This window comes from Xenopus laevis, chromosome 3S (genome assembly GCF_017654675.1).
Source record: "Xenopus laevis strain J_2021 chromosome 3S, Xenopus_laevis_v10.1, whole genome shotgun sequence".
Classification (NCBI taxonomy): Eukaryota; Metazoa; Chordata; class Amphibia; order Anura; family Pipidae; genus Xenopus; species Xenopus laevis.
In genome coordinates, this window is record NC_054376.1 from 90,429,931 (window position 1) to 90,451,453 (window position 21,523).

At 39.3% G+C, this 21,523-nt stretch overlaps 1 protein-coding gene across 3 annotated transcripts in view; it reads left to right on the forward strand.

Annotated features, from left to right (window-relative positions):
* The window catches only part of xpot.S (exportin, tRNA S homeolog), a 39,575-nt gene that overhangs the window by 13,970 nt on the left and 4,082 nt on the right, over nt 1-21,523 (forward strand). For 2 of the 3 annotated variants that reach the window (XM_018255991.2, XM_018255993.2), the window contains exons 7-23: nt 98-303; nt 2,428-2,596; nt 3,048-3,284; nt 3,972-4,010; nt 4,880-4,942; nt 7,066-7,190; nt 7,509-7,653; nt 7,838-7,957; nt 8,210-8,304; nt 10,150-10,219; nt 13,306-13,544; nt 13,862-14,147; nt 14,582-14,771; nt 14,858-14,974; nt 15,538-15,653; nt 19,358-19,405; nt 20,175-20,246. In XM_018255991.2, coding sequence (XP_018111480.1) covers nt 98-303; nt 2,428-2,596; nt 3,048-3,284; nt 3,972-4,010; nt 4,880-4,942; nt 7,066-7,190; nt 7,509-7,653; nt 7,838-7,957; nt 8,210-8,304; nt 10,150-10,219; nt 13,306-13,544; nt 13,862-14,147; nt 14,582-14,771; nt 14,858-14,974; nt 15,538-15,653; nt 19,358-19,405; nt 20,175-20,246 — 2,337 coding nt within the window. The remainder of the gene's footprint in view (nt 1-97; nt 304-2,427; nt 2,597-3,047; nt 3,285-3,971; nt 4,011-4,879; nt 4,943-7,065; nt 7,191-7,508; nt 7,654-7,837; nt 7,958-8,209; nt 8,305-10,149; nt 10,220-13,305; nt 13,545-13,861; nt 14,148-14,581; nt 14,772-14,857; nt 14,975-15,537; nt 15,654-19,357; nt 19,406-20,174; nt 20,247-21,523) is intronic. The other variant, XM_018255994.2, reaches the window with a different exon arrangement.

The following is a 21,523-nucleotide window of genomic DNA, read 5'->3' on the forward strand; positions in this document are numbered from 1 at the left end:
ATCTCTTAACATTTTACTATTGAAGGTTCAGAATTAAAATATGATAAAACTGCAAACACAAGTTGAACTGAATGTATTTTTATGATATGTTTTTAAGAATTTCAGCATTTGTTTTAAGGAAGCCCGACGAAATACACTACTGAAAGATACAATGAGAGAACGGTGTATCCCAAATCTAGTTGAATCTTGGTATCAAATCCTGCAAACTTATCAACACAGTAATTCTGAATTGACATGCCAGTGCCTTGAAGTAATTGGAGCTTATGTGTCTTGGATAGATTTAACCTTGATTGCTAATGACAGGTAAGAGAGATTCACACTTTTATTGTTAGACAACCTATTCCACTTGCAGCTGCATTTCTAATACAGGTATGGGGTCCGTTATCCAGAAAACTCCGTATTATAGAAAGGCTGTCTCCCATATATTCCGTTATAATCAAATAATCCAGGTTTTTAAAATTGATTTCCCTTTTCTCTGTAATAATATAACTGTACCTTGTACTTGATCTAAGCTACAATATTATTAATCCTTATTGGAAGCAGAACCAACCTATTGGGTTTATTTAATGTTTACATGATTATCTATCCGGTAATGGTATAACGATCCAAATTACATAAATATCCGCTATCCGGCCAAACCCAGGTTCTGAGTATTCTAGATAACAGGTCCCATACCTGTATGATAATAAATACACCAGCTTTCTTTTTCTTTTTTTTGGCAATTTTTAATGACCTATTTATAGTGAGGTAAGCAAAGAATGCAAGAAACATTAATCTGTTTATGAAATCATTCATGTGATAGCCCTCCAAATGTTGGGGAATTTGAACATAAACGGGGGAGAATGAAAAGTATTTTCTGTCTTTGCAGTGAAGGTTACTAGTCGTATTGCTTTATTATCTAATTGTTCCCAAGAGGAGACAGTGAGAGAGGATACCCACCATCCAATGCATAACATTTTTCTTGCCATAACATAATTGATTCTATTTGTGGGAATTATTTTATCTGGACTAATATGCAAGATTACCATTATATTACTCGTGGAAATTCATAATGTTGTACCAATATCTGTTATAGAGATTTAGGAGTCCCTAGCCTCTTCTTTCATATGATGCCATTTGTTTTACCTAAGTCATTCTGGGCTTAGTTATTCCATATGCATGACAAAAGGATTGTTTTTTGGGGCATTAAGGGGATATTAGGGGGCAAATTTAAATTATATGCAAGAAGTCTGTAGCTGGGGAGTTACATCAGGGGAATATGTTGTCTGTTTTTTAATCCCATAGCATGGAGCCGTGCAGGGGTTACATGTAACTGATGTATTCATTTGAATTGGATGAGTCTGTTCCTAGAGAAGATTAATGTATTATAATTTTTTGTAGCTACCACCCAGTCCTCTTCGGATAATTACGTGATTTTGGGAAGCCATTGGCCCTGTGCTATAATTAATATCCTTGCAATGGCATTGCCTTATTTGGAAGTATTTATATATTTATCCAATTCAAAACCCTTATTTGTAAAGAGGCTGGCGGTTCTGCCGATCTCCCAGCCAAACTTGGAATGCAGAGCATCCCTAGTTAATATATAGAGGGGTTTGATTGAATATACATATTTGGGAGAGCTCTAGTTAGGAATGTTTCAAAAGATCTCCAATATATTAAATACTTTTCTGAAGCATAATATAAAATCCTGATGATGTTGGAAATGGGACAGGAGTTGTCCTAGATAGTTTACCATGGAGAGCATACAGGGATTCAATTCATGCAATTTAAGCATGGCTAGCCAAGCCCTGCATGAAGTGAACAATGTGGAAGATTGTGTTTATAATTTTTTTAAGTTATGGTTTGGCAAGTTACCTATGTCATCTGTTGATGCCAAGGTTAGTTCCTGAAGATGCATATTGGAATTGCAGGATCTGGGAGGAAGTACCAATTTAAATAGGGCAACTGTGATGCCAAATAATAGTAGCTGAGTTTGGGTTATGTTATTTGTAATTCAAATTTTGAACCCAATTTTACAGTTAAAAAATGTTTATTGGATGTGAACCAGTGGAGAATAAAATAGAAGCCACCACAAACAAATGTCAAGAGGGGGAAAATGTTAAAGCAGATTTCTAATAGTCCATTTTCTAAGTGCCAGACCGTGTATGGGGTGGGGTTCAACACACATCTTTTGCAGTTCCTATTGCATTGTGTTCAATGTAATCCACAACATATCTGGTTTATGATGACAGATGCTGATGCAATGTGTTTTATTTTTATGTGTGTAGCTGGCTAATTTATGTCACAATGTAAGGCTTTTTGCCATGCCTTGAAAACCATACAAACAAACTGAAGTTCTGTCAGAACCTCTTTGGCTGTTTTTTTCATGATTATTATAACTGGAGGAAATGAAGCGGGTAATAGCACCCTTCCATTTTGTTCTTTCAGATTCATAAATATGCTGCTAGGTCACTTGTCAGTGGAAGTTCTCCGGGAGGAAGCATGTGACTGCTTATATGAAATTGTAAATAAAGGAATGGATCCGATAGATAAAACAAAACTAGTGGAATCTTTATGTCAAGTATTACAGTCAGCTGGCTTCTTCAGCATTAATCAGGTAAGGGAGTGCATTACTGCCCATGTTGTAGCAGATTGCATCGACTTCATCCTTTGGATTATGAAAATGTAATTAATTGTGCTGGTCAAGTGGAGTGAGTCCAATGTGCTTTACCGTTAGTAAAGAATTGCCTCTAACCCCTTATCACTTTACTTACACTTAACTGCAGAATTATGCTTAACACACAGGGCATTTCTGTACCCAGGCTACAAGCAAAATGTGCTCTTTGTTCTCGCTGCAGTTATGCATCTCAGTACTGCTAGGACAAAAGCCTGAATTTAGCAGCATAAAGTCACATTTTAGAATCCAGACATTTCAGTGCAACATTTCTTTTACATAGGTTTTAAATAGGTTACATATTATTATTATTATTATTATTATTAAATAGTATGAAATGATGTTGACCATTTTGCCTGCTGTTAATAACCTACTTGTGTGTATTAACTTTTAGGAAGAAGATGTGGATTTCCTGGCCAGGTTTTCAAAACTTGTCAATGGCATGGGCCAGTCACTCATTATTAGCTGGAGTAAACTGGTTAAAGCTGGGGACATGAAGAGTGCCCAAGATACTCTGCAGTCCATTGAAATGAAAGTGCCTCTAATGCTGCAGCTGCTTGTTCATGAAGATGATGATATTTCATCTAATATAATTGGGTTTTGCTATGAGTATTTACATATCTTAAAACAGGTAAAAGAACATAGGCAAGTCCTCGTGCTTTTTTTTGCTATTTATGGGTAATGATATTAATGTGTCTGTCTATATATGCAGGCTTCTGAGATATGTATATATTGTACTTTCCTGACTGCTGTAAAGCTGAATAAACATAGGAAAATTGGCTAATGATACCTATTGTTCAGTTATTGAAGTTGTGGCCAGTTAAGCAATATGTAGGTTTTTGTTTTGGAATTCCAACATTTGTTTCACTTAAACAACACAAATGTAAAAAATGAAAGGCACACACCTCATACCAATGCATTTATTTCACTAAAAGTCTTTTTTTTTTTTTCTGTCAAAAAGGCAAATAGTTGTTAAAAATTTTAATTATTTGATTAAAATGGAATCTATGGGAGATGATCATCCTGTTAAAAGCCAGACATTGGCATATAGATAACATATATATTCTATATATATTTTTTTATTTATTTTAGTGGCGGCCCATGACACCTCAGTATGGATTTCAGAAACAAAAATTCATATTCCAAACATGATACCTGTACTTAGTACAGATAGTAGATTAATACAGATATTAATTAGATATTGGATTGATATAATTTACCATTTTCCTATACAGATATCTACTATATAATAATATTTTATTGCTTTATTGTGTTCAGTTTCTCTTTTTCCATTGGCTGAAAACTGTTTTTATTACAGCTTGCCATGCTTTCAAATCAACAGAAGGCTAATGTAGAGGTAAGGAGTTTATGTTTTTTTACAGTGTATTTTATTTCAGCATGTCTTCAACAGTGAGGCAAACATCACAATCACAGCTTTTTGAGTTTAGGGCAAAGCAATGTCAAAGCCACCTCACAGATTGCCAGTCTGAGCCTGCTGCCAAGTACAATAGATTCACTACTATATTAACTCATAACTAATGCTGGACCGTGTCCATAAAACCACAATTAATAAAAACAAATGGTGTAGTTTGTTAATTGTAACCATATTTAATTATCGTTATTAATTCATAGCACTACCATTATAAGTTACGTTTTAACAAAATAAGTGTGCCTAGCACCTGAACTGGTTAACTGGAAGTGCAGACGGGGGGGATGCAAATGCAACATTGTATCTGACTCTGTAGCAATTCATTTGCAACTATTTGATAAACTTTTAAAGCTGGTGATAACTGACTAGGCTTTTTTCCTCCCATTGTCTTAGTTGCTGCCAGTTCTGAGTGGCAAATCGAATTACCAAAGAAGTGTAATTGTAGAGTTTGTATTTTAAAATTGTAATGGCTAGACCTAGTTTGAGAACCACTGTTCTAAATTTCTCTGAACAGTCCAAAATATTTACAGAAAAGCCTTAGTCAATCCCACTGTATTGCACTTTTACCCCTGGCAAAATGCCTGCTAGTTAAGGAAACGGAATCTTTCATACAAAAGGCTTATCATTTCGATGATATTTAAAGGGATACTGAACTGTTAAAATTAGTTATTTCATATGTTTCTTTACCAATAATAAATCAATCCATAATTTGTGGTATGGATAATTAACATATACAAATTTATTGAAAGAATGGATTGTTCAACATTCCACATTTAGTAATGCATTATTTACTTTAGGCAGTTATGCTGGCAGTTATAAGGAAGCTAACCTATGATGATGAATACAACTTTGAAAATGAGGTAAGTCTGTTTTTGTGTGTAGGTACTGGACATTTAAACTGGGTAACTAGCCATGTTAAAATTACTTTACTAGAAAACATGGGCGATAAGGAGATTTTTTTTATAATCTACCATAAAATCTCTCTATCTCTAGTCCATTGTAGGACATAGGAACCACTGGGTTAAGCGAGGCGAGGCACTGACAATCAAAAAGAAGCTCCTCTAGATGAGATAGGCGTCCTAGCCCTAATCATGGTCTCCACAACCTTATCTGAGAACCCTTTGCACTTTAGGATGGTTGTTTTGCCAAGCCATCAAAAACAGCAGGGCTGGACTGTGGTGCAAAATGGGTCCCTGGCAAAGAAGGTCCAGGCATACCTGGAGACGGAACCAATTTCCATCTGCCAGAGATATCCGGTCTGAAAGCTGTGGCCTTCTTGGCCAAAAGGTGTAGCAATCAGGGTCCATCTCTTCTGTCGAAATCTCTTGAGAATTTGCGGTATAATGGGAATTGGAGGGAATGCATATGCATTGTGTCCACTCTTTCTGCTCTTGGGTCTGGAGAGAAACCGTGGAACTTTTGCATTGTGGCGTGATGCCATGAGGTCGCTGACTGTCCCCACTTGTTTACCAGTAATGCAAACACCTCCGGTAGAAGTTCCCATTCTCCCAGATCCAAGCAATTTCAACTTATATAATCGGCCCTCCCAGTTTAGTGTCCAGGGAATGTTATCTCTGCGTTCTAGTTCTCTGTCTAGTCCATGATCTTTTGTGTCTCTATCCAAGCGGATGTACTCTTCATGCCTCTGATGGTTTATGTAAGCATTGTCAGACTGCACCTTTATGCTTTTGTGTTTCAACCGAAGCTCTTATTATATGTTTATGGGTAGTCTGGACTCCGCAGGAGACCAAATGCTCTGTGCCGATCTTTGATCGAACCTTGCTCCCCATCCTGTCAGACTTGCGTTGGTGGTGATCAACATCCATCGTTGTTCTTCCCAGGATCATCCCTGAGCCAGTCTAGATGGATCTATCCACCAACCTAAAGACTGTTCTGGACTGTTGAAGTCCCAGGAAATGCATGACTTGACTGGGTAAAATGACTGTTTCTGACTGTTGAAAATAATCCAGAAGCACACCAGTATATTGCTCAATAAAGTAGGTGATTTATTTAGCCCAGAGGGGCTGAAATGTTGCCCCTTTTTTTGCAGATATACATGGGTGAAATAAGGCACCTACTTCATTGAGCAATATACTGGTGTGCTTCTGCATTATTTTCTACATGTACCTTTGACCCCGTGCAAGGGAAGGGTCTTCCGGTTCAGCACCCAGCACTTTCAACAAGTGGGTTTTGAACTGGTAGAGCACTCCACGATTGTGCAGTATTTCCATCCATATGATCCCTGGCTGTTGTAAGGGAGTCCGCCTTCACCTGAATGTCGTCTAAATACGGGATAATAGCTATCCCTTGAAGCTGCAGCATCACTGTCATCGAGGCCATCACCCTGTGATTAGATGTGCAGGTTGACAAAAATTCAACCTGCTCTGATACTAACCCAGGTGGCAGCCAAAAGCCAGCAGAGTGGTCGTGGTTGGAGAGAGCAGAAGAAAAGCTAAATGCGTGATGAGTAAGTTGGCCCAAACCCACCTGACCCACAGCTCCCATGGGTTTCATGCTGGTCCACAAATCACTGCTTGTGATATGTTTAATGCTAATATTGGTTTTAGTGTTTTTCAAGAATTAGAGTGCACACTTTTAAAAACTACATGTACTTTATAAGTAAGTAGGTGAGTCAGAATAAGAACAAAATGATGTGCTTTCACACAAAATCTTTGTATACACCATATTTGTTACATTAGCTATAAAAACACTTAATGCCTCAAAGTATTTTTTTTTTTTTTTACTTCACATTTTGGTTATAGGGTCAACTGTCATATTTAAGTGCTGTGTCTCATAGAGTATACAGAGATTAGAAATGCTTTATGTACAGTCTGTTTGAATTATGAACATTAACCAAAAAGTCACATCAATCTTTCCCCAATAGGTCAAAATTTACTGGCTAAGAAGGTAAATGGAAACATGATTTTGTAATAAAAAGCAAAAAATAAATTGACTTTTTTTTTTTTTTTTTCTTTTTTGACAGGGTGAAGATGAGGCAATGTTTGTAGAATATAGAAAACAACTTAAGTTATTACTGGACCGTTTGGCTCAAGTCTCACCTGAGTTACTGTTGTCCTCTGTTCGCAGAGTTTTCAATAATACACTACAGTAAGTAAATGTACATATTTATTTCCTGGTATTTATATAGTGCAAACACATTTCTGCAGAACTTTAGAGATTATACCTCATTCACAGCAGTTCATGCTCCAGTGGAGCTTACACTCTAAGGTCCCTATCACATTCATACACAAGGTCCCCACAATGTCTGCTGTTGGGAAGGATGGACTGTTTATTTTTTAATATACTCAGTATCCTTTTAATGAATATTGTGAGGTTAAACCATTTAACAGTTGGTTTTGCTAGATCTTTTAAAATTTGTTCAAATTTACTTTTGTTTTAGGCCATTTATTTTTGCTTTTTTCTTAGGAACTGGCAAACTGCTCCCTTTATGGAAGTCGAAGTTGCCATCAGATTGCTGTATATGTTGGGTGAGGCAATCCCAGCATCCCATGGGGCTCATTTCTGTGGTGATGCTGCTAAAGCCAGTGTCTTACAGGACATGATGAGGACAGTGAGTATTTTATTTATAACATTAAAAGTTTTTTATATAAGGAAACTTTTTTTAAAAAAAATAGAGTGAACATAGCTTTGTTCTGTGTAATAAGCTTTATTCTGGGTCTGTGTGCATGCAGCCTTGTTACATGAATGCAAAGATTATTTTAGGTATTAACAATACATCTTTTTTTCTTTTGTAGCTGGTGACTTCTGGTGTGAGCGCATACAATCATACCTCAGTAGCATTAGAATTTTTTGAAACTGTTGTTCGCTATGAAAAATTCTTTGCTGTAGAACCCATTCACATTCCCAATGTTTTGGTAAGTCATTTGCTTTGTTACCATGAAAACTATTTAAAAGGAAAAAAGCTACAATGTGATAATCAAATTTGACTAAGACATAATCTTTTGTCCAGTAACCAAAACACTTCTAGCCACAACTCAAAAGTTCCCTTTTTTAAAATTTGCCATCTTGTTGATTTATACTGGTTCAGTTGGTTCTTATGAAACCCCTTTAATTACAAAGTAGTTGTATAATTGTGTTTAGTTGAAAGTGCTCCTTGTGTCTTTCAGATGGCCTTTTTGGACCACAGAGGTCTGCGTCATGCTAGTCCCAAAGTCCGCAGCAGAACTGCTTACCTTTTTTCAAGATTTGTTAAAACTCTTCAGTAAGTGCCTTTTGATTACTAGTATGCTTGTGTTCCAAAGATGATTCCTACTATAATAGTAGTGTTGTAATGTTACGCTTCTTATGCAACATTTGCTGCAAACTAGAGGAAAACTACTTATCTGCTATAGTACAGTAGTATGTACAGTACTGGCTGTCAAAGACTTGACTGCCTCGTATTGATAACTAAATTGGTAGGCTATTGGTGATTGTCTGGAGCCCCTGAAATAAGTGTTTTGAATAATTATATGTAGTCACACCAAAATCAAAAAACTAATTGTCCTCAGAGACATATGTGACCTTGTGTATGATCAGTGGTGATGTTCACTTAGCTTGCTAATATAGTGGTGATTGTGTGGAGCCCCTGAAATAGGTGTTTTGAATAATTATATATAGTCACACCAAAATCAAAAACTAATTGTCCACTGAGACATTGTATATGATCAGTGGTGATGTTCACTTAGCTTGCTAATATAGTGGTCTCTCTTGACCAATTGGATTCAGCTTCCAGACGCAAATAGATAAACACCAAACTGCTTTATAAGTCTGTGAATTGGTGCCTTTGTGCCAGCTCAAGTTGTCAGTGACTGTTCGGTAATGCTTAGGGAATTATATTTCAGCAACAGTTGAAAAGACCATGGCTAAGGGGCCTATTTATGATTCTGTGTGAAGCATTTTTGTTAAAAAATCACTGGGGATGTTGCCCATAGCAACCAATCCGTTCTTTGATTTTGTTTTTTTAACTTTTAGGTGACTGTTTAAATTAAATTGGTGATTGGTTGCTATGGGCAACATTGCTAGTAATTTTTTTTTTTTTTTTTCACACAGTGTTTTACACAGCATCATAAAGTGTCAGTTCTGCATATATCCATTGGTGTTTCCATTTGCAGGCTGAGAATCTAAGGGTTCATTTATTGAATTTGGGACAGTGCAAAAAACAAAAAAAACAAAAGGTGCATACTCGCAATTGTTTTGCACTTTAAAGGAATAGTTCAGTGTGAAAATAAAAACTGTGTAAATAGATAAGCTGTGCAAAATAAAAAATGTTTCTAATATAGTTAGTTAGCCAAAAATGTAACATATAAAGGCTGGAGTGAACAGATGTCAAATAAAACAGCCAGAATCCAACTTCCTGCTTTTCAGCTCTATAACTCTGAGCTAGTCAGCGACTTGAAGGGGGGCCACATGGGACATTTCTGTTCAGTTAGTTTGTAATTGACCCTCAGCATTCAGCTCAGATTCAAAAGCAACAGTTATGACCCATGTGGCCCCCCCTCAAGTCTCTGATTGGTTACTGCCTGGTAGCCACGGTAACCAGTCAGTGTAAACCAAGAGAGCTGAAAAGCAGGAAGTAGTTTCTGACTGACTTGTTATACATCAAATCACTCCAGCCTTTATACATTGCATTTTTGGCTAACTAACTATATTAGAAACATGTTTTATTTTGCACAGCCTATCTATTTAACCAGTTTTTATTTTTACACTGAACAATTCCTTTAAACCCTACCCCCTTGGCAACTGGTCTGGAGAGCAAGTACCTGCATCTTCCCCCCATGAATACAATGCTGCCTGCATTTGGCAGAGCTGTATTCATAAAGGCATCTCCCCTCCCACCCCCTTCCTGCTTTCTAACTTTGCAGCAGACTTTGGACGTACAGTATGCTCTTCTCAACTGAGCGCTAAGGGATGTGCTTTTGGTTTGTAAATGACCCCTCCAGTATTTTAATCTTGGTGTTCCTTCTAGTTGTTGCCTAAATATAGGTTACATCACATTGCTCATTGCTTGTTATATGCTTATTTTTACATTAATGTTTAGTGAAGTTTCACACTTTCTTACCCAACATAGCAAACAGATGAATGCATTTGTTGAAGATATTTTGAGAAGGATACAAGATCTACTGGAGCTGTCACCACATGTAAGTAAAGATAAAGTTCTTTGAATAGTGATGTCTTTTTTTTAGATTTGTTTTTGCCAGAACAAATTAACACATTGAATAAACCTCAGCTATTACTCTTGAACTACTACTTTATCTGCTGTATATTGCTGGTTTATATCTTCTTACACTGGTTGTATGCGGAGTATTGAATCTCTAAACATAAACATTCCAGAGTCTTGGTGTATAGCAGGGGTGTCCAAATTTTTTACAACGAGGGCCAGATTTGGTGAGGTGAAAATGTGTGGGGGCCGACCATTCTAATTGTTCCATTATCTGGGGGCACAACAGAATGGGAGGCCCCAAAATGGACAGGGCAACTCTAACGTACAATAGTTTGTTTCAGCTTATACTTGAGGGGATAATATATAATTATTTACCACACTAATCAGCCCTGACAAGCTTCCTGCATCTCTTTCTCTCTAAGAGTCAACCCCTTAACAATAAAAGTCTGCAACGTGCTTATGTCTCACAGTGTTCTCTAACCAGAACAATTACATAACACTGCCCTAACCATAATGCTCCATGGTGTCTGTGTGTGTCTGCCTCTCTCCTCCACCCCTCTGTAGCTCACTCTGACAGCCAGAGACAGTTGTGGAGGAGTGTGCTGTGTGAGCACAGAAGAAGAGAAGATTCCTGCACAGACTGACTCTGACTGAGGTTTACCTCGTAGCCGTGATTGGTGGCAGCACGCAGTCTCTCTCAGACTGTCTTCCCAGTCCCCACCCAGTCTCCACAGAGGGAAGGCACACAGTCCGACTCCGGCCAACCAGAGTGAAGCCGTGGAGAGGGGGCGTGTCGGGACAGCACAGCTCTCTGTGACGTCCACACGCTGTCTCCACACAGCCCAGCCAGCGAAGCGGGGTGGGCGTGCCGGCACAGCAGCAGCAGTCTCTCTCCTCTCTAGGGAGCTGCACTGCAATCAGATGGAATAAGGTGCCTGCAGCAGTTGGCTGGGGGAAATTGATGCGGGCCAAATTAAAATGGATCGCGGGCCGCAGTTGGCCCGCGGGCCGTAGTTTGGACACCCCTGGTGTATAGCCTCAACCCAAATGTTCAGCTATGGTTTCTGTTATGATAATGCCTGGGGCTTTCAGGATATTGGATCTTTCTGTAATTTGAATCTTCATGTCTTAAGTCTACAAACATGCAAACATTAAATAAACCCAATAGGCTGGTTTTGCTTCCAATAAGGATTAATTATATCTTAGTTTGGATCATGTACAAGATACTGTTTTATTATTGCACAGAAAAAGGAAATACGGTAATGTAAAAAAAATTGGATAAAATAGAGTCTATGGGAGACTGCCTTTATGTAATTCATAACTTTCCAGATAACGGATTCCATACCTGTGTGTGCGTTGTTAGGGAACTTCTGCAAAAAAAGTAATGTATCCAGAAATCTATATCAATAAATAATCACTTTTTTGCACGAGTTCCTGATTGAGTATGGTACCTTATTTTACTACTTTTCCACTTTTTTGCCCATTTGGTAGAATCCCAAATCTTTTAGTTGAATAAGAAACCTTATTTGCATATGCAAACCCTAAGGTTTGGGGGTCACTTGATTTTAAGGGTTCAGACTTTTTTGGCCAGGCACAAGTTAAATCGGGTTGAAAAAAGACCAAGTTCAACCCCTCCAAAGAAAACCCAGCATCCATACACACACCCCTCCATACTTTCACATTAATTCTATATACCCATACCTATACTAACTGTAGCGTTTAGTATCACAATAGCCTTGGTATTATGTCTGTCCAAGAAATCATCCAAGCCATTCTTAAAGGCATTAACTGAATCAGCCATCACAACATTACCCGGCAGTGCATTCCACAACCTCACTGTCCTGACTGTGAAGAACCACCTACGTTGCTTCAAATGAAAGTTCTTTTCTTCTAGTCTAAAGGGGTGGCCTCTGGTACAGTGATCCTCTTTATGGGTAAAAAGGTCCCCTGCTATTTGTCTATAATGTCATCTAATGTACCTGTAAAGTGTAATCATGTCCCTTTACAAGCGCCTTTTTTCCAGAGAAAACCCCAACTTTGACAGTCTGCCCTCATAATTTAAGTCTTCCATCCTTCTAACCAATTTAGTTGCATGTCTCTGCACTCTCTCCAGCTCATTTACATCCCTCTTAAGGACTGGAGTCCAAAACTGCACTGCATACTCCAGATGAGGCCTCACCAGGGACCTATAAAAAGGCATAATTATGTTTTCATCCCTTGAGTTAATGTCCTTTTTTATGCAAGACAGAACTTTATTTGCTTTAGTAGCCACGGAATGACACTGCCCGGAATTAAACAAGGTGTTACCTACAAAAACCATTTAGTGTATAACTTGCATTTATATTATTTCTGCCAAAGTGCATAACCTTGCATTTATCAACATTGAACCTCATTTTCCAGTTTGCTGCCCAGTTTTCCAATTTAGACAAATCATTCTGCAAAGTGGCAGCATCCTGCATGGAACCTATAGTTCTGCACGATTTAGTATAATCTGCAAAAATAGAAACAGTACTTTCATTTCCCACCTCCAGGTCATTAGTAAACAAGTTTAAAAGTAAAAGACCTAGTACAGAGCCCTGCGGTACAATTAGAAAATGTTCCATTTACCACCACTCTGAAGTCTTTTAGCCAGTTCTCAATACAGGTACAAATACTATGTTCCAGGCCTACATTCCTTAATTTCACCAGTAAGCGTCTGTGTGGCATTGTATCAAATGCTTTAGCAAAAGTCTATGTAAATCACATCCACTGCCATCCCAGAATCGAGGTCCCGGCTCACCTCTTACATCCCAATCAAAATCCTGCTGAAAATGGCTTGGATTCAATGCACCTCTAAAAAAGGGTACAGTAACTTGCCATATTATATATATATATATATATATATATATATATATATATATATATCTGTTAGAAATCAGATTTGAATAACTTGTACGTTGTTATATCATTAATGTACCACTATACCACAATGTGCTCATTGATTGATATAAATGAACCTTAGATGTGGTCTGCAATTTTAAGTATTAAATATTTTAATCTGTAATTGTTTCAATTTACATTCAGGCAAATGGCTTTCAGACCTTGCTAACTAGCGATGACCAACTTTTTATATATGAAACTGCGGGAGTGCTTATAGTAAATAGTGATTACCCTGCACACCGGAAACACATCCTAATGAGGAACCTGCTGAGTCCACTAATGGAAAAGTTCAAAATCTTATTGGAGAAACTAATGCTGGAGCAAGATGAAGAGCGACAATCAGTGCTGGCGGATTGCCTGAATCATGCAGTTGGATTTGCTAGGTAACTTTTATACATGAGTATAATTTGTTGAAGCACCATTATATTTGTATTCAGAGGCACGTGACTCATTTCAAATAATTTGTTTCAATTTAAGATCATATGAATTTAATTTAAACCTATAAACTGAAACATTTGGCAAGTCACACTGCACAAGCCCAAGCTGTCAGGCTATTGCATTTTGCTTCTATGTATTGCCCTCTACTCATGGCAATAAATGCTCTTTTTTGTAAAGAAATTATGCTACTTTTTGAGGAAATGCCTTACATAATTTTTCATGCTCAGAACTATTAAAGATGCTCTATCTTTTTACTTTACAGCCGTACAAGCAAAGCTTTTAGCAACAAACAGACTGTGAAGCAGTGTGGCTGCTCTGAAGTTTACCTGGACTGTTTAAGAACCTTTCTCCCAGCTCTTAGCTGTCCTGTTCAGAAAGAGATCTTGAGAGGAGGGGTGCGGACTTTTCTTCACCGCATGATCATATGTCTGGAAGAGGAAGTTCTTCCGTTTATCCCAACAGCTTCAGAGCACATGCTAAAAGATTGTGAAGCAAAAGACCTGCATGAATTCATTCCTTTAATCAATCAGATAACGGCTAAGTTTAAGGTGTGTTTCTGAAAATGTGAATATGTTCTGAAAATATTACTACCAAAATTAGAATCCGAGTTATATGGGACATTTTGTCCCCTGCTTTACTTAGGCAGAGAACAACAAATCAAAACTCCCCCTCTGCTTGTCACTATTACTTGTGCTAAAGTATGACTAGCCTCCTATTTAATGCACAGTAAGTGGCGATCCTCAATACCTAAATTCTAAAGCTATCATTTTGGCACAGAAATCCACCTGTCACTACTCCGTGTGCATTAATTTCCACTCTTGTCATTCACTAGTTTATGGAGCAGAGAGGGGTATTTTTGCCAGTGGCCTTACCCCAGTTCATCAGCATGTAGAGAAAAGGATATTACAGGGAGTAGTAATACCCACTCTATTTTCTGATTATGTATTTTTTTGCACTTAATTGCTTTTTCATTTTCTTGTAGACCCAAGTTTCACCATTTTTGCAACAAGTCTTTATGCCGCTTCTGCATGCCATATTTGAGATGTTAATCCGTCCAGCAGAGGAAAACGACCAATCTGCTGCTTTGGATAAACAGATGTTACGGAGAAGTTACTTTGCCTTCCTTCAAACAGTCAGTGGCAGTGGGATGAGTGAGGTTATAGCCAATCAGGGTAGGTATTGAATTCAATAACTCTAAGCCAAATTTTAAGAACATGCATGATTGCAAAACTAAACTGTTCTGTTTTATGGATAATAGGACCTGAAAATGTGGAACGTGTCTTATTCACTGTAATCCAAGGAGCTGTGGAATACCCAGATCCCATTGCACAGAAAACATGTTTCATTATCCTGTCAAAGCTGGTAGAATTGTGGGGTAAGATTTTAGGTCTTACATGAATTTATTAGGAGGCAAATTTTCCATTCCAACAGCTAACTTGTTATTCCTTTTAATGGTTAACATGTTGCTGGTTGTTTCACATTACCTTAGCGTTCACTATATATACGCTAATGATGATATATTGTAAGGATATATTATACAATTGAGGCTATTACTTGTTTCATCTTGCTCTTATTAACTTATTGCTTATTAATAAGTGAAAAGGGAATAAATACAACAACAATACAATATACTTCATGTTGGCATTCCTTCTTTACTTTCAACCTCCCTGGTGGTGCATAACTGACCATGTTAACTTTGCATTGTCTGCAATGCAGCACTTGCACTTACCTACATCTTTTCTTGTAATGCATTATTTAGAACTAAAGCCTTAGTAATAACTTGTGCTCCCCTGCAGAGTCTTCCCTCCTGAATTGCACCAATGGGAAAAGATGCTTGGTATACTAGAAACTCAACAGATATACTTTAGTTTGTATTCAAATTTGCTTTTAACAGATCACATTTGGCTTGATTCACAATAGATACTTTTTCCTCTACAGGTGGCAAAGATGGACTTGTTGGATTTGCAGATTTTGTCTACAAACACATTGTTCCTGCATGCTTTCTGGCACCCTTAAAACCCAGCTTTGATCTTGCAGATGCTCAAACAGTATTGGTAAATACATTTATAAGCTTAATTGGAGCTGGCCAGTTAAAGGGGTAGTTCACCTTTTAAACTCATTTTTAGTATGACATAGACTGTTTTTATTATATAATTTGCAGTTGGCCTTAATTTTTTATTTTTCGTGTTTTTTGAGCTTTTTGTTCAGCAGCTCTCCAGTTTGGGATTTTAGAAGATAATTGGTTGTCCAATTTCCAATTTAGTCCAATTTACCCTAGCGATCAGGTAGTGGTATAAATAGGATACTGCAATATGATTAGGAGAGGGTGTGAACAAAAATATAAGTAAAAAGGTAACAATAACATTGAAATTATTTTTTGGGGTCAGTGAACCCCTTGTGAATTCTGGAAAGAGGCAGAAGAAGACAAATAATAATAAAAAATAAAAACTAACTGAAATGATTCTAAGAAAAGGCCATACTAAAAGTTAACTGAAAGGTGGAAAAAAGGTTTCTCTTGCCTAGATTGGGGGACACAGGCACCAATGGATGAAGATCCTGTTGCCGGAGGATGGACACTAAACGTTTAAAGAAGCTCCTCCTCCTCCTGCACTGGGTTTTATCCCCTACCTACTTCCTAAACCCTCAGTTTTACTTTAGTGTCCTCAGAAGGAGGACGGACACTACCTGGCAGGGAGTAGTGGTACGGATTCTATATCAGGGCCCATGCCAGAAAAGGGGGCCAGTGTTGTGTCTCCCAGAGCCCCCCAGCCGACAATCATCTGAATCCCTGATGGATGATTATTCATTTGTGCCCATAGAGCCTTCCTGCTCCACGGAGGTCTGCAGGCTGAGGCTCCATCACTACCCTGTGGCCACTGGATTCCGCTCTGTGGAGGCTGCACCAGTGGTCGGGACAGGGTCTACGCACCAGCATTGGGCACTATCGGCTGGCAATGGAGGGGTAAGTAGATTTTCCCCTCCATTCCCCCTTATCGGCACTCACCTTAGAATCCCTCCCTTGCAACCCGCCAACTCTCACCAGCGCGTTAGATGGGGTGGGGGGATACAAGTAACATGCTCAGCCAGCCATTGCTGCATCTTCTTCCAAGGCACTGGTCTCTGCCTTGCACTCTCTGGCGCGGCCCCATCTTGAATAATGGGCGTATTCCCTTAGGGAGACGCACGTCGGCCATTTTACTTGTGGGCTCCCACATGCGGCCGCTTACCAGGCACAGGTCACTGCTTCATGCTCTCTGGCGCGGCTGCCATCTTGATTAAGGGCTGTGTTCCCTTAGGGAGACGCATGACGGACATTTTAATTGTGGTCTCCCACATGCGGCCGATTGCTTCCAGTTCCTTCTGACGTCATCCTGCGGCCATCTTTCGCACAAGCAGAGGGAAGAACACCCATTATCCGGAGCCATCCTCCTCAACGGAACTCCGCAGAACTTTTTGTGAGTTTTGTTTTGACTCACACCTATCATGTATATGTCTGTCAGTAGCTGTCTGGGTGAGTGATTATACTTTTCCATGTACTCACAGATATCCCTCAACGCATACAGCGAGGATCCCTTGGGCCTCTTATTCCCTGCCTTATTTTTAGGGTCCACATAGCCATGACAGATGAAGCTGACAACTCTCTCTCTCATAAGATCAGGCTTCAGGGTGCAGACAACTCACAGTTTCCTTTTCTGCATGCACTTCTTGTTGGGCAAAATTATTTAGCTCTTCTGCTGATCCGTTATGTGAATCTTGCGAAGCGGGTTCTATCCCTGAAATGTCCCAATCTAATACCACCCTCAGCTTCAGCTAGCCAAGTGAGCTCTGACTCTGAACTGGTGCGAGCGCTATCTCTATCACTGGCAGGACTTCAGAACCTTGCCAGGATACCAGAGACATTAGACAGACTGCTTGAGCATCTGTCAGGAAACCCCTCTAAAGCAGACTGGCAAGCTTCCATATTCAAACGCCCCCATATCCCTCGCCACCAGACTCCCTTGAAGAGCAGGAGGAGGGATCAGAAGGTGATAAAGACCTAGATAGAGACCTTAACCCAACTTGGCTGGCTCATCAACCACCAGAAATCAGTATTCACACCATCAGAGGACAGAATACCTAGGTCTAACGCTAGACACATGCAAGGGAAAGGCCTTTCTTTCCTCAGACAATATAACTTCTTTCTGCACACGGCTATTAACCATTCAGAGGGAGACCTTCATTGCTTTACGTGTAGCCATGAGAGTGTTGGGAACGATGTTAGCGTCATTCCAGGCAGTACCATACGCACAACTCCACACAAGACCACTGCATCGACTAATCCTGCAGCATCAGAGGAGGATGCGCAGAGATCTGGACCGCAAGATACTAGTGACGGGTCCAGTTCGAGAATCCATGACATGGTGGCTTCGCCCAATGACACTGGGAAAGAGCTTCCCTGACTTCAACCACTCATGGACGGTACTAACGACAGACGCCAGTCTCCAGGGCTGGGCAGGAGTCCTACACAGTCTCACAGTCCAGGGCAAATGGAGCCCAGACGAAAGATCTCTCCCCATCAACATACTAGATCTCAGGGCAATATGGCGTTCCCTGTCCCATTGGACAAACAAATTGAAGGGATTGCCAGTACAAGTACAATCAGACAACATGGCGGCCGTAGGCAATAGAGACAATAGATAAGAAACTTCACACACTTGATTTAGTTCGCACCTTGGAGAGACATTTCAGCTACTGAGAGTGTTAAGGGGGTACATAGCATGTTCATCATTCCGGAGGGGCCTAGAAAAGGCCTCTGACCATCCAAGGCTACGAAGTGTAGACCTCCTCCTTCTGGAATCCGAGCTCACTCAACCAGATCCCTCAGCACTTCATAGGCGGTACTCCACCAAGCTTTCGCTAAACAGGTTTGCATGGCGGCAGTGTGGTCCTCACCACACACCTTCTCCAAATTTTACAAGATACATACCTTTGCATCAGCAGAAGCAAGCTTTGGGAGAAAAGTGCTTCAGGCTGTTGTTTCCTGAGCATTGGGGTTAAGTCCCACCCTCATGGGTAGCTTTGGGACGTCACCATGGTGCCTGTGTCCCCCAATCTAGGCAAGAGAAAACTAGATGTTTTACTTACCGTTAAATCCTTTTCTCTTGTCCTACATTGGGGGACACAGGCCTTCCCTCCCTGTAAAATTCTGAAGTTAATATGTGTTAGACTGTTCTATTATAGAGTTTTACGGGGGTGAAGTTTCTCCTCTGTTTGCCAGTTGATTATTAGGGTGGTCCTTCCTTCTTCAGCCTGAAAACTGAGGGTTTAGGAAGTAGGCATGGGATAAAGCCCAGTGCAGGAGGAGGAGCTTCTTTAACCATTTAGTGTCCATCCTCTGGCAACAGGATCTTCATCCCCATGGTGCCTGTGTCCCCCAATGTAGGACAAGAGAAAAGGATTTAACGGTAATTAAAAAAAGTCTCGTTTTTCTTTTGTCCGTTTCTGTTCCAGCCTCCCTATGGTGTATGCCTACTGGCTAGAGTGCAGTGTAAGAAGCAAAGCAATATAAGATAATGTGCAGCCTCTAGCAGAATATGTAAATGTACATATATTGACTGGGGTCTTATGTCATCCATATGTATGAGGTAGTAGAGAAAGGAAAGCTATTCTTGCACTATAGAGCAGTTTTGTAATGAACGTGGATATATCGCTTTTAGATTTGTCTTCTGTGCCGAAACTAAAATGAAATTCATAGATTTTTTTTATCTTCTCTTCTCAGGCTTTATCAGAATGTGCAGTAACTATGAAAACAATTTATATCAAAAGGGTACGTTTTTATTTCCTCGGATCTGAAATAACTGTTTTGTGTTATAATGCTCAGTGCAAGGGGGGATTTGTTGACAAAATATAATTTGTATATATGTGCATGAGAACATTGTAATATTTAATAAAGTAAAACTCGGTGCATATTCAAACCTACTATATCTTATACAAATATAACTGATATATTGATATTCTGTTAATATATTCTATAACAAACATGTCCTATGTATATAAACATATTTAGAGGTGAATATGGCATGATTGTGGTGTATTCTTTGCTCTGTGGTTAAGATTTAACTTTCTGTAGTGATTTCTTGCAAATTTTCATGAGCATCTTTTCCCGTCGTGTAGGGGTGGTTCAGGGGTCCTTGTAACCTTGAGGGGCCTTACTGATGCCACCCACCCATGTACCCGATGCATACCATTTCGAACACTAGAGAGGTTATAGGGGGCGCGTATCACTAGTAGAGACAAAATTACGATTTTAAAATCTGCATTTTGGCATTTTCAACTCGCCTCATGGCAGCAGTGCCCCTGCCACCGTGGGGCCTCTAAAAATCTATATTGAGTGGCACAAATACAGACAATTGCTTTTTCCAAATGAAGCACAAAAACAGGTGTCTTGTCAGACTTATCTTTTAAAATATCACCGGTTTCTTATTAGATGTGGGAAGTCCAGTGAAAACTGCCCGTTCAAACTATTTTGTTAAAAATAACTTTCAGTAAACATCCAATTTAGTATTACTGTTAACTTTTTTTATCTTTGTCTTTAGGGGCCGGAATGCATTCAGTATCTGCAGCAAGAGTACCTGCCATCACTACAGGTAGCACCAGAAATTATTCAGGTAATTTATTGTTCTTCATTTTCCTATAATAGTGCCTGACTTTTTCAGGTAAAAGTCTCCTTGTTCAGTACCCCCATAGCTAATAACAAGGTTGTAGAAATATAAAAACATTACCCCATATAACACCCTAAATGACGGTAAAGCTGGAATTTTGGATACAGACACTTTTCTATATTCGGGCTACAGGTTGACTTTTTATGATTCTGAAATAAATTGTTCACTCTTTGGTAGGAGCTCTTCCCATAGTCAGGCTTAGCTGTCAGTCTTCTGGAGTTCAGATCAGCCATAATGGGAGGCAGGGCAATCGGTGAAACTCATTTGATTTCTTTCATACAGTAGGTGCTGGATGATATCTCCTGCTGGTTAGTTGGTTTCAGTGTCCTGTCTCCAAACGATAGGATTAGAGCATTGTTTGATTAAGTTACAGTGGGGTGTAGTGACCTTCAAAAAACTTGAGGTTATGATTCATGGACTTTCATATGTAAGTTTGGGAGTGGATTTTGGGACATTCTTTAGAAGAAACGGAATGGCAAAGAACCTGGGATGCAAGTAGCTCACTGTTTCATCAATACATCCTGTAAGGTACTCCTACGCTGGTACATGGTGACTGCCAGATTACATAAAGTAAATACTAAGTATAAGACACAATGTTTTAGAGGTTGCAGTTGGGGAGGGGATGGAACTGTACGCGCATATGGTGGCAATGTCCAAAATTTATTTGATCCTGGTCTAGATATATGCGCTTATCTACTCAGTCATACAGCCCTTATAACACACACATTTATAGCAGATAGTGTATAACAGACGGGCGATCTTTCAAAAATTTTAGGAGCATTTGGTCTTGCTGTATTCCCCCGGCAGACATGACAGTTGCCCTCCTCCCCAGTTGATTTACTACTATTAAATCAATAAATGCATAACAATCTCATATTAATGGCTGGGTGACGAGGCCATTATTCTTCTAATTTTAGGAGCCCAGAATAGGTGTGGGATGTCACAATGCTTGCTACACTTTAGAACACTCTCTTTCAGGTCTTCCCTTTATAGTTAAAAGACCTTCTAATCCCTATGGTCATGGTTGTCAGCAATGAGGAAGGGTTGTTTGCCTTAGTTTTATTTAGTTGTACGAATATGTTTCACTATTATCCCCATTTTAAGGTAACCCTGGGCATAGAAGTAAGCAACCCCAGCGCTCCTCTTCCTACTTATATCTGCACCTGTCCTTACCCACCCTACCCTTTCTCCACCTATTTCCTAAATTCATTATTTCATATGTT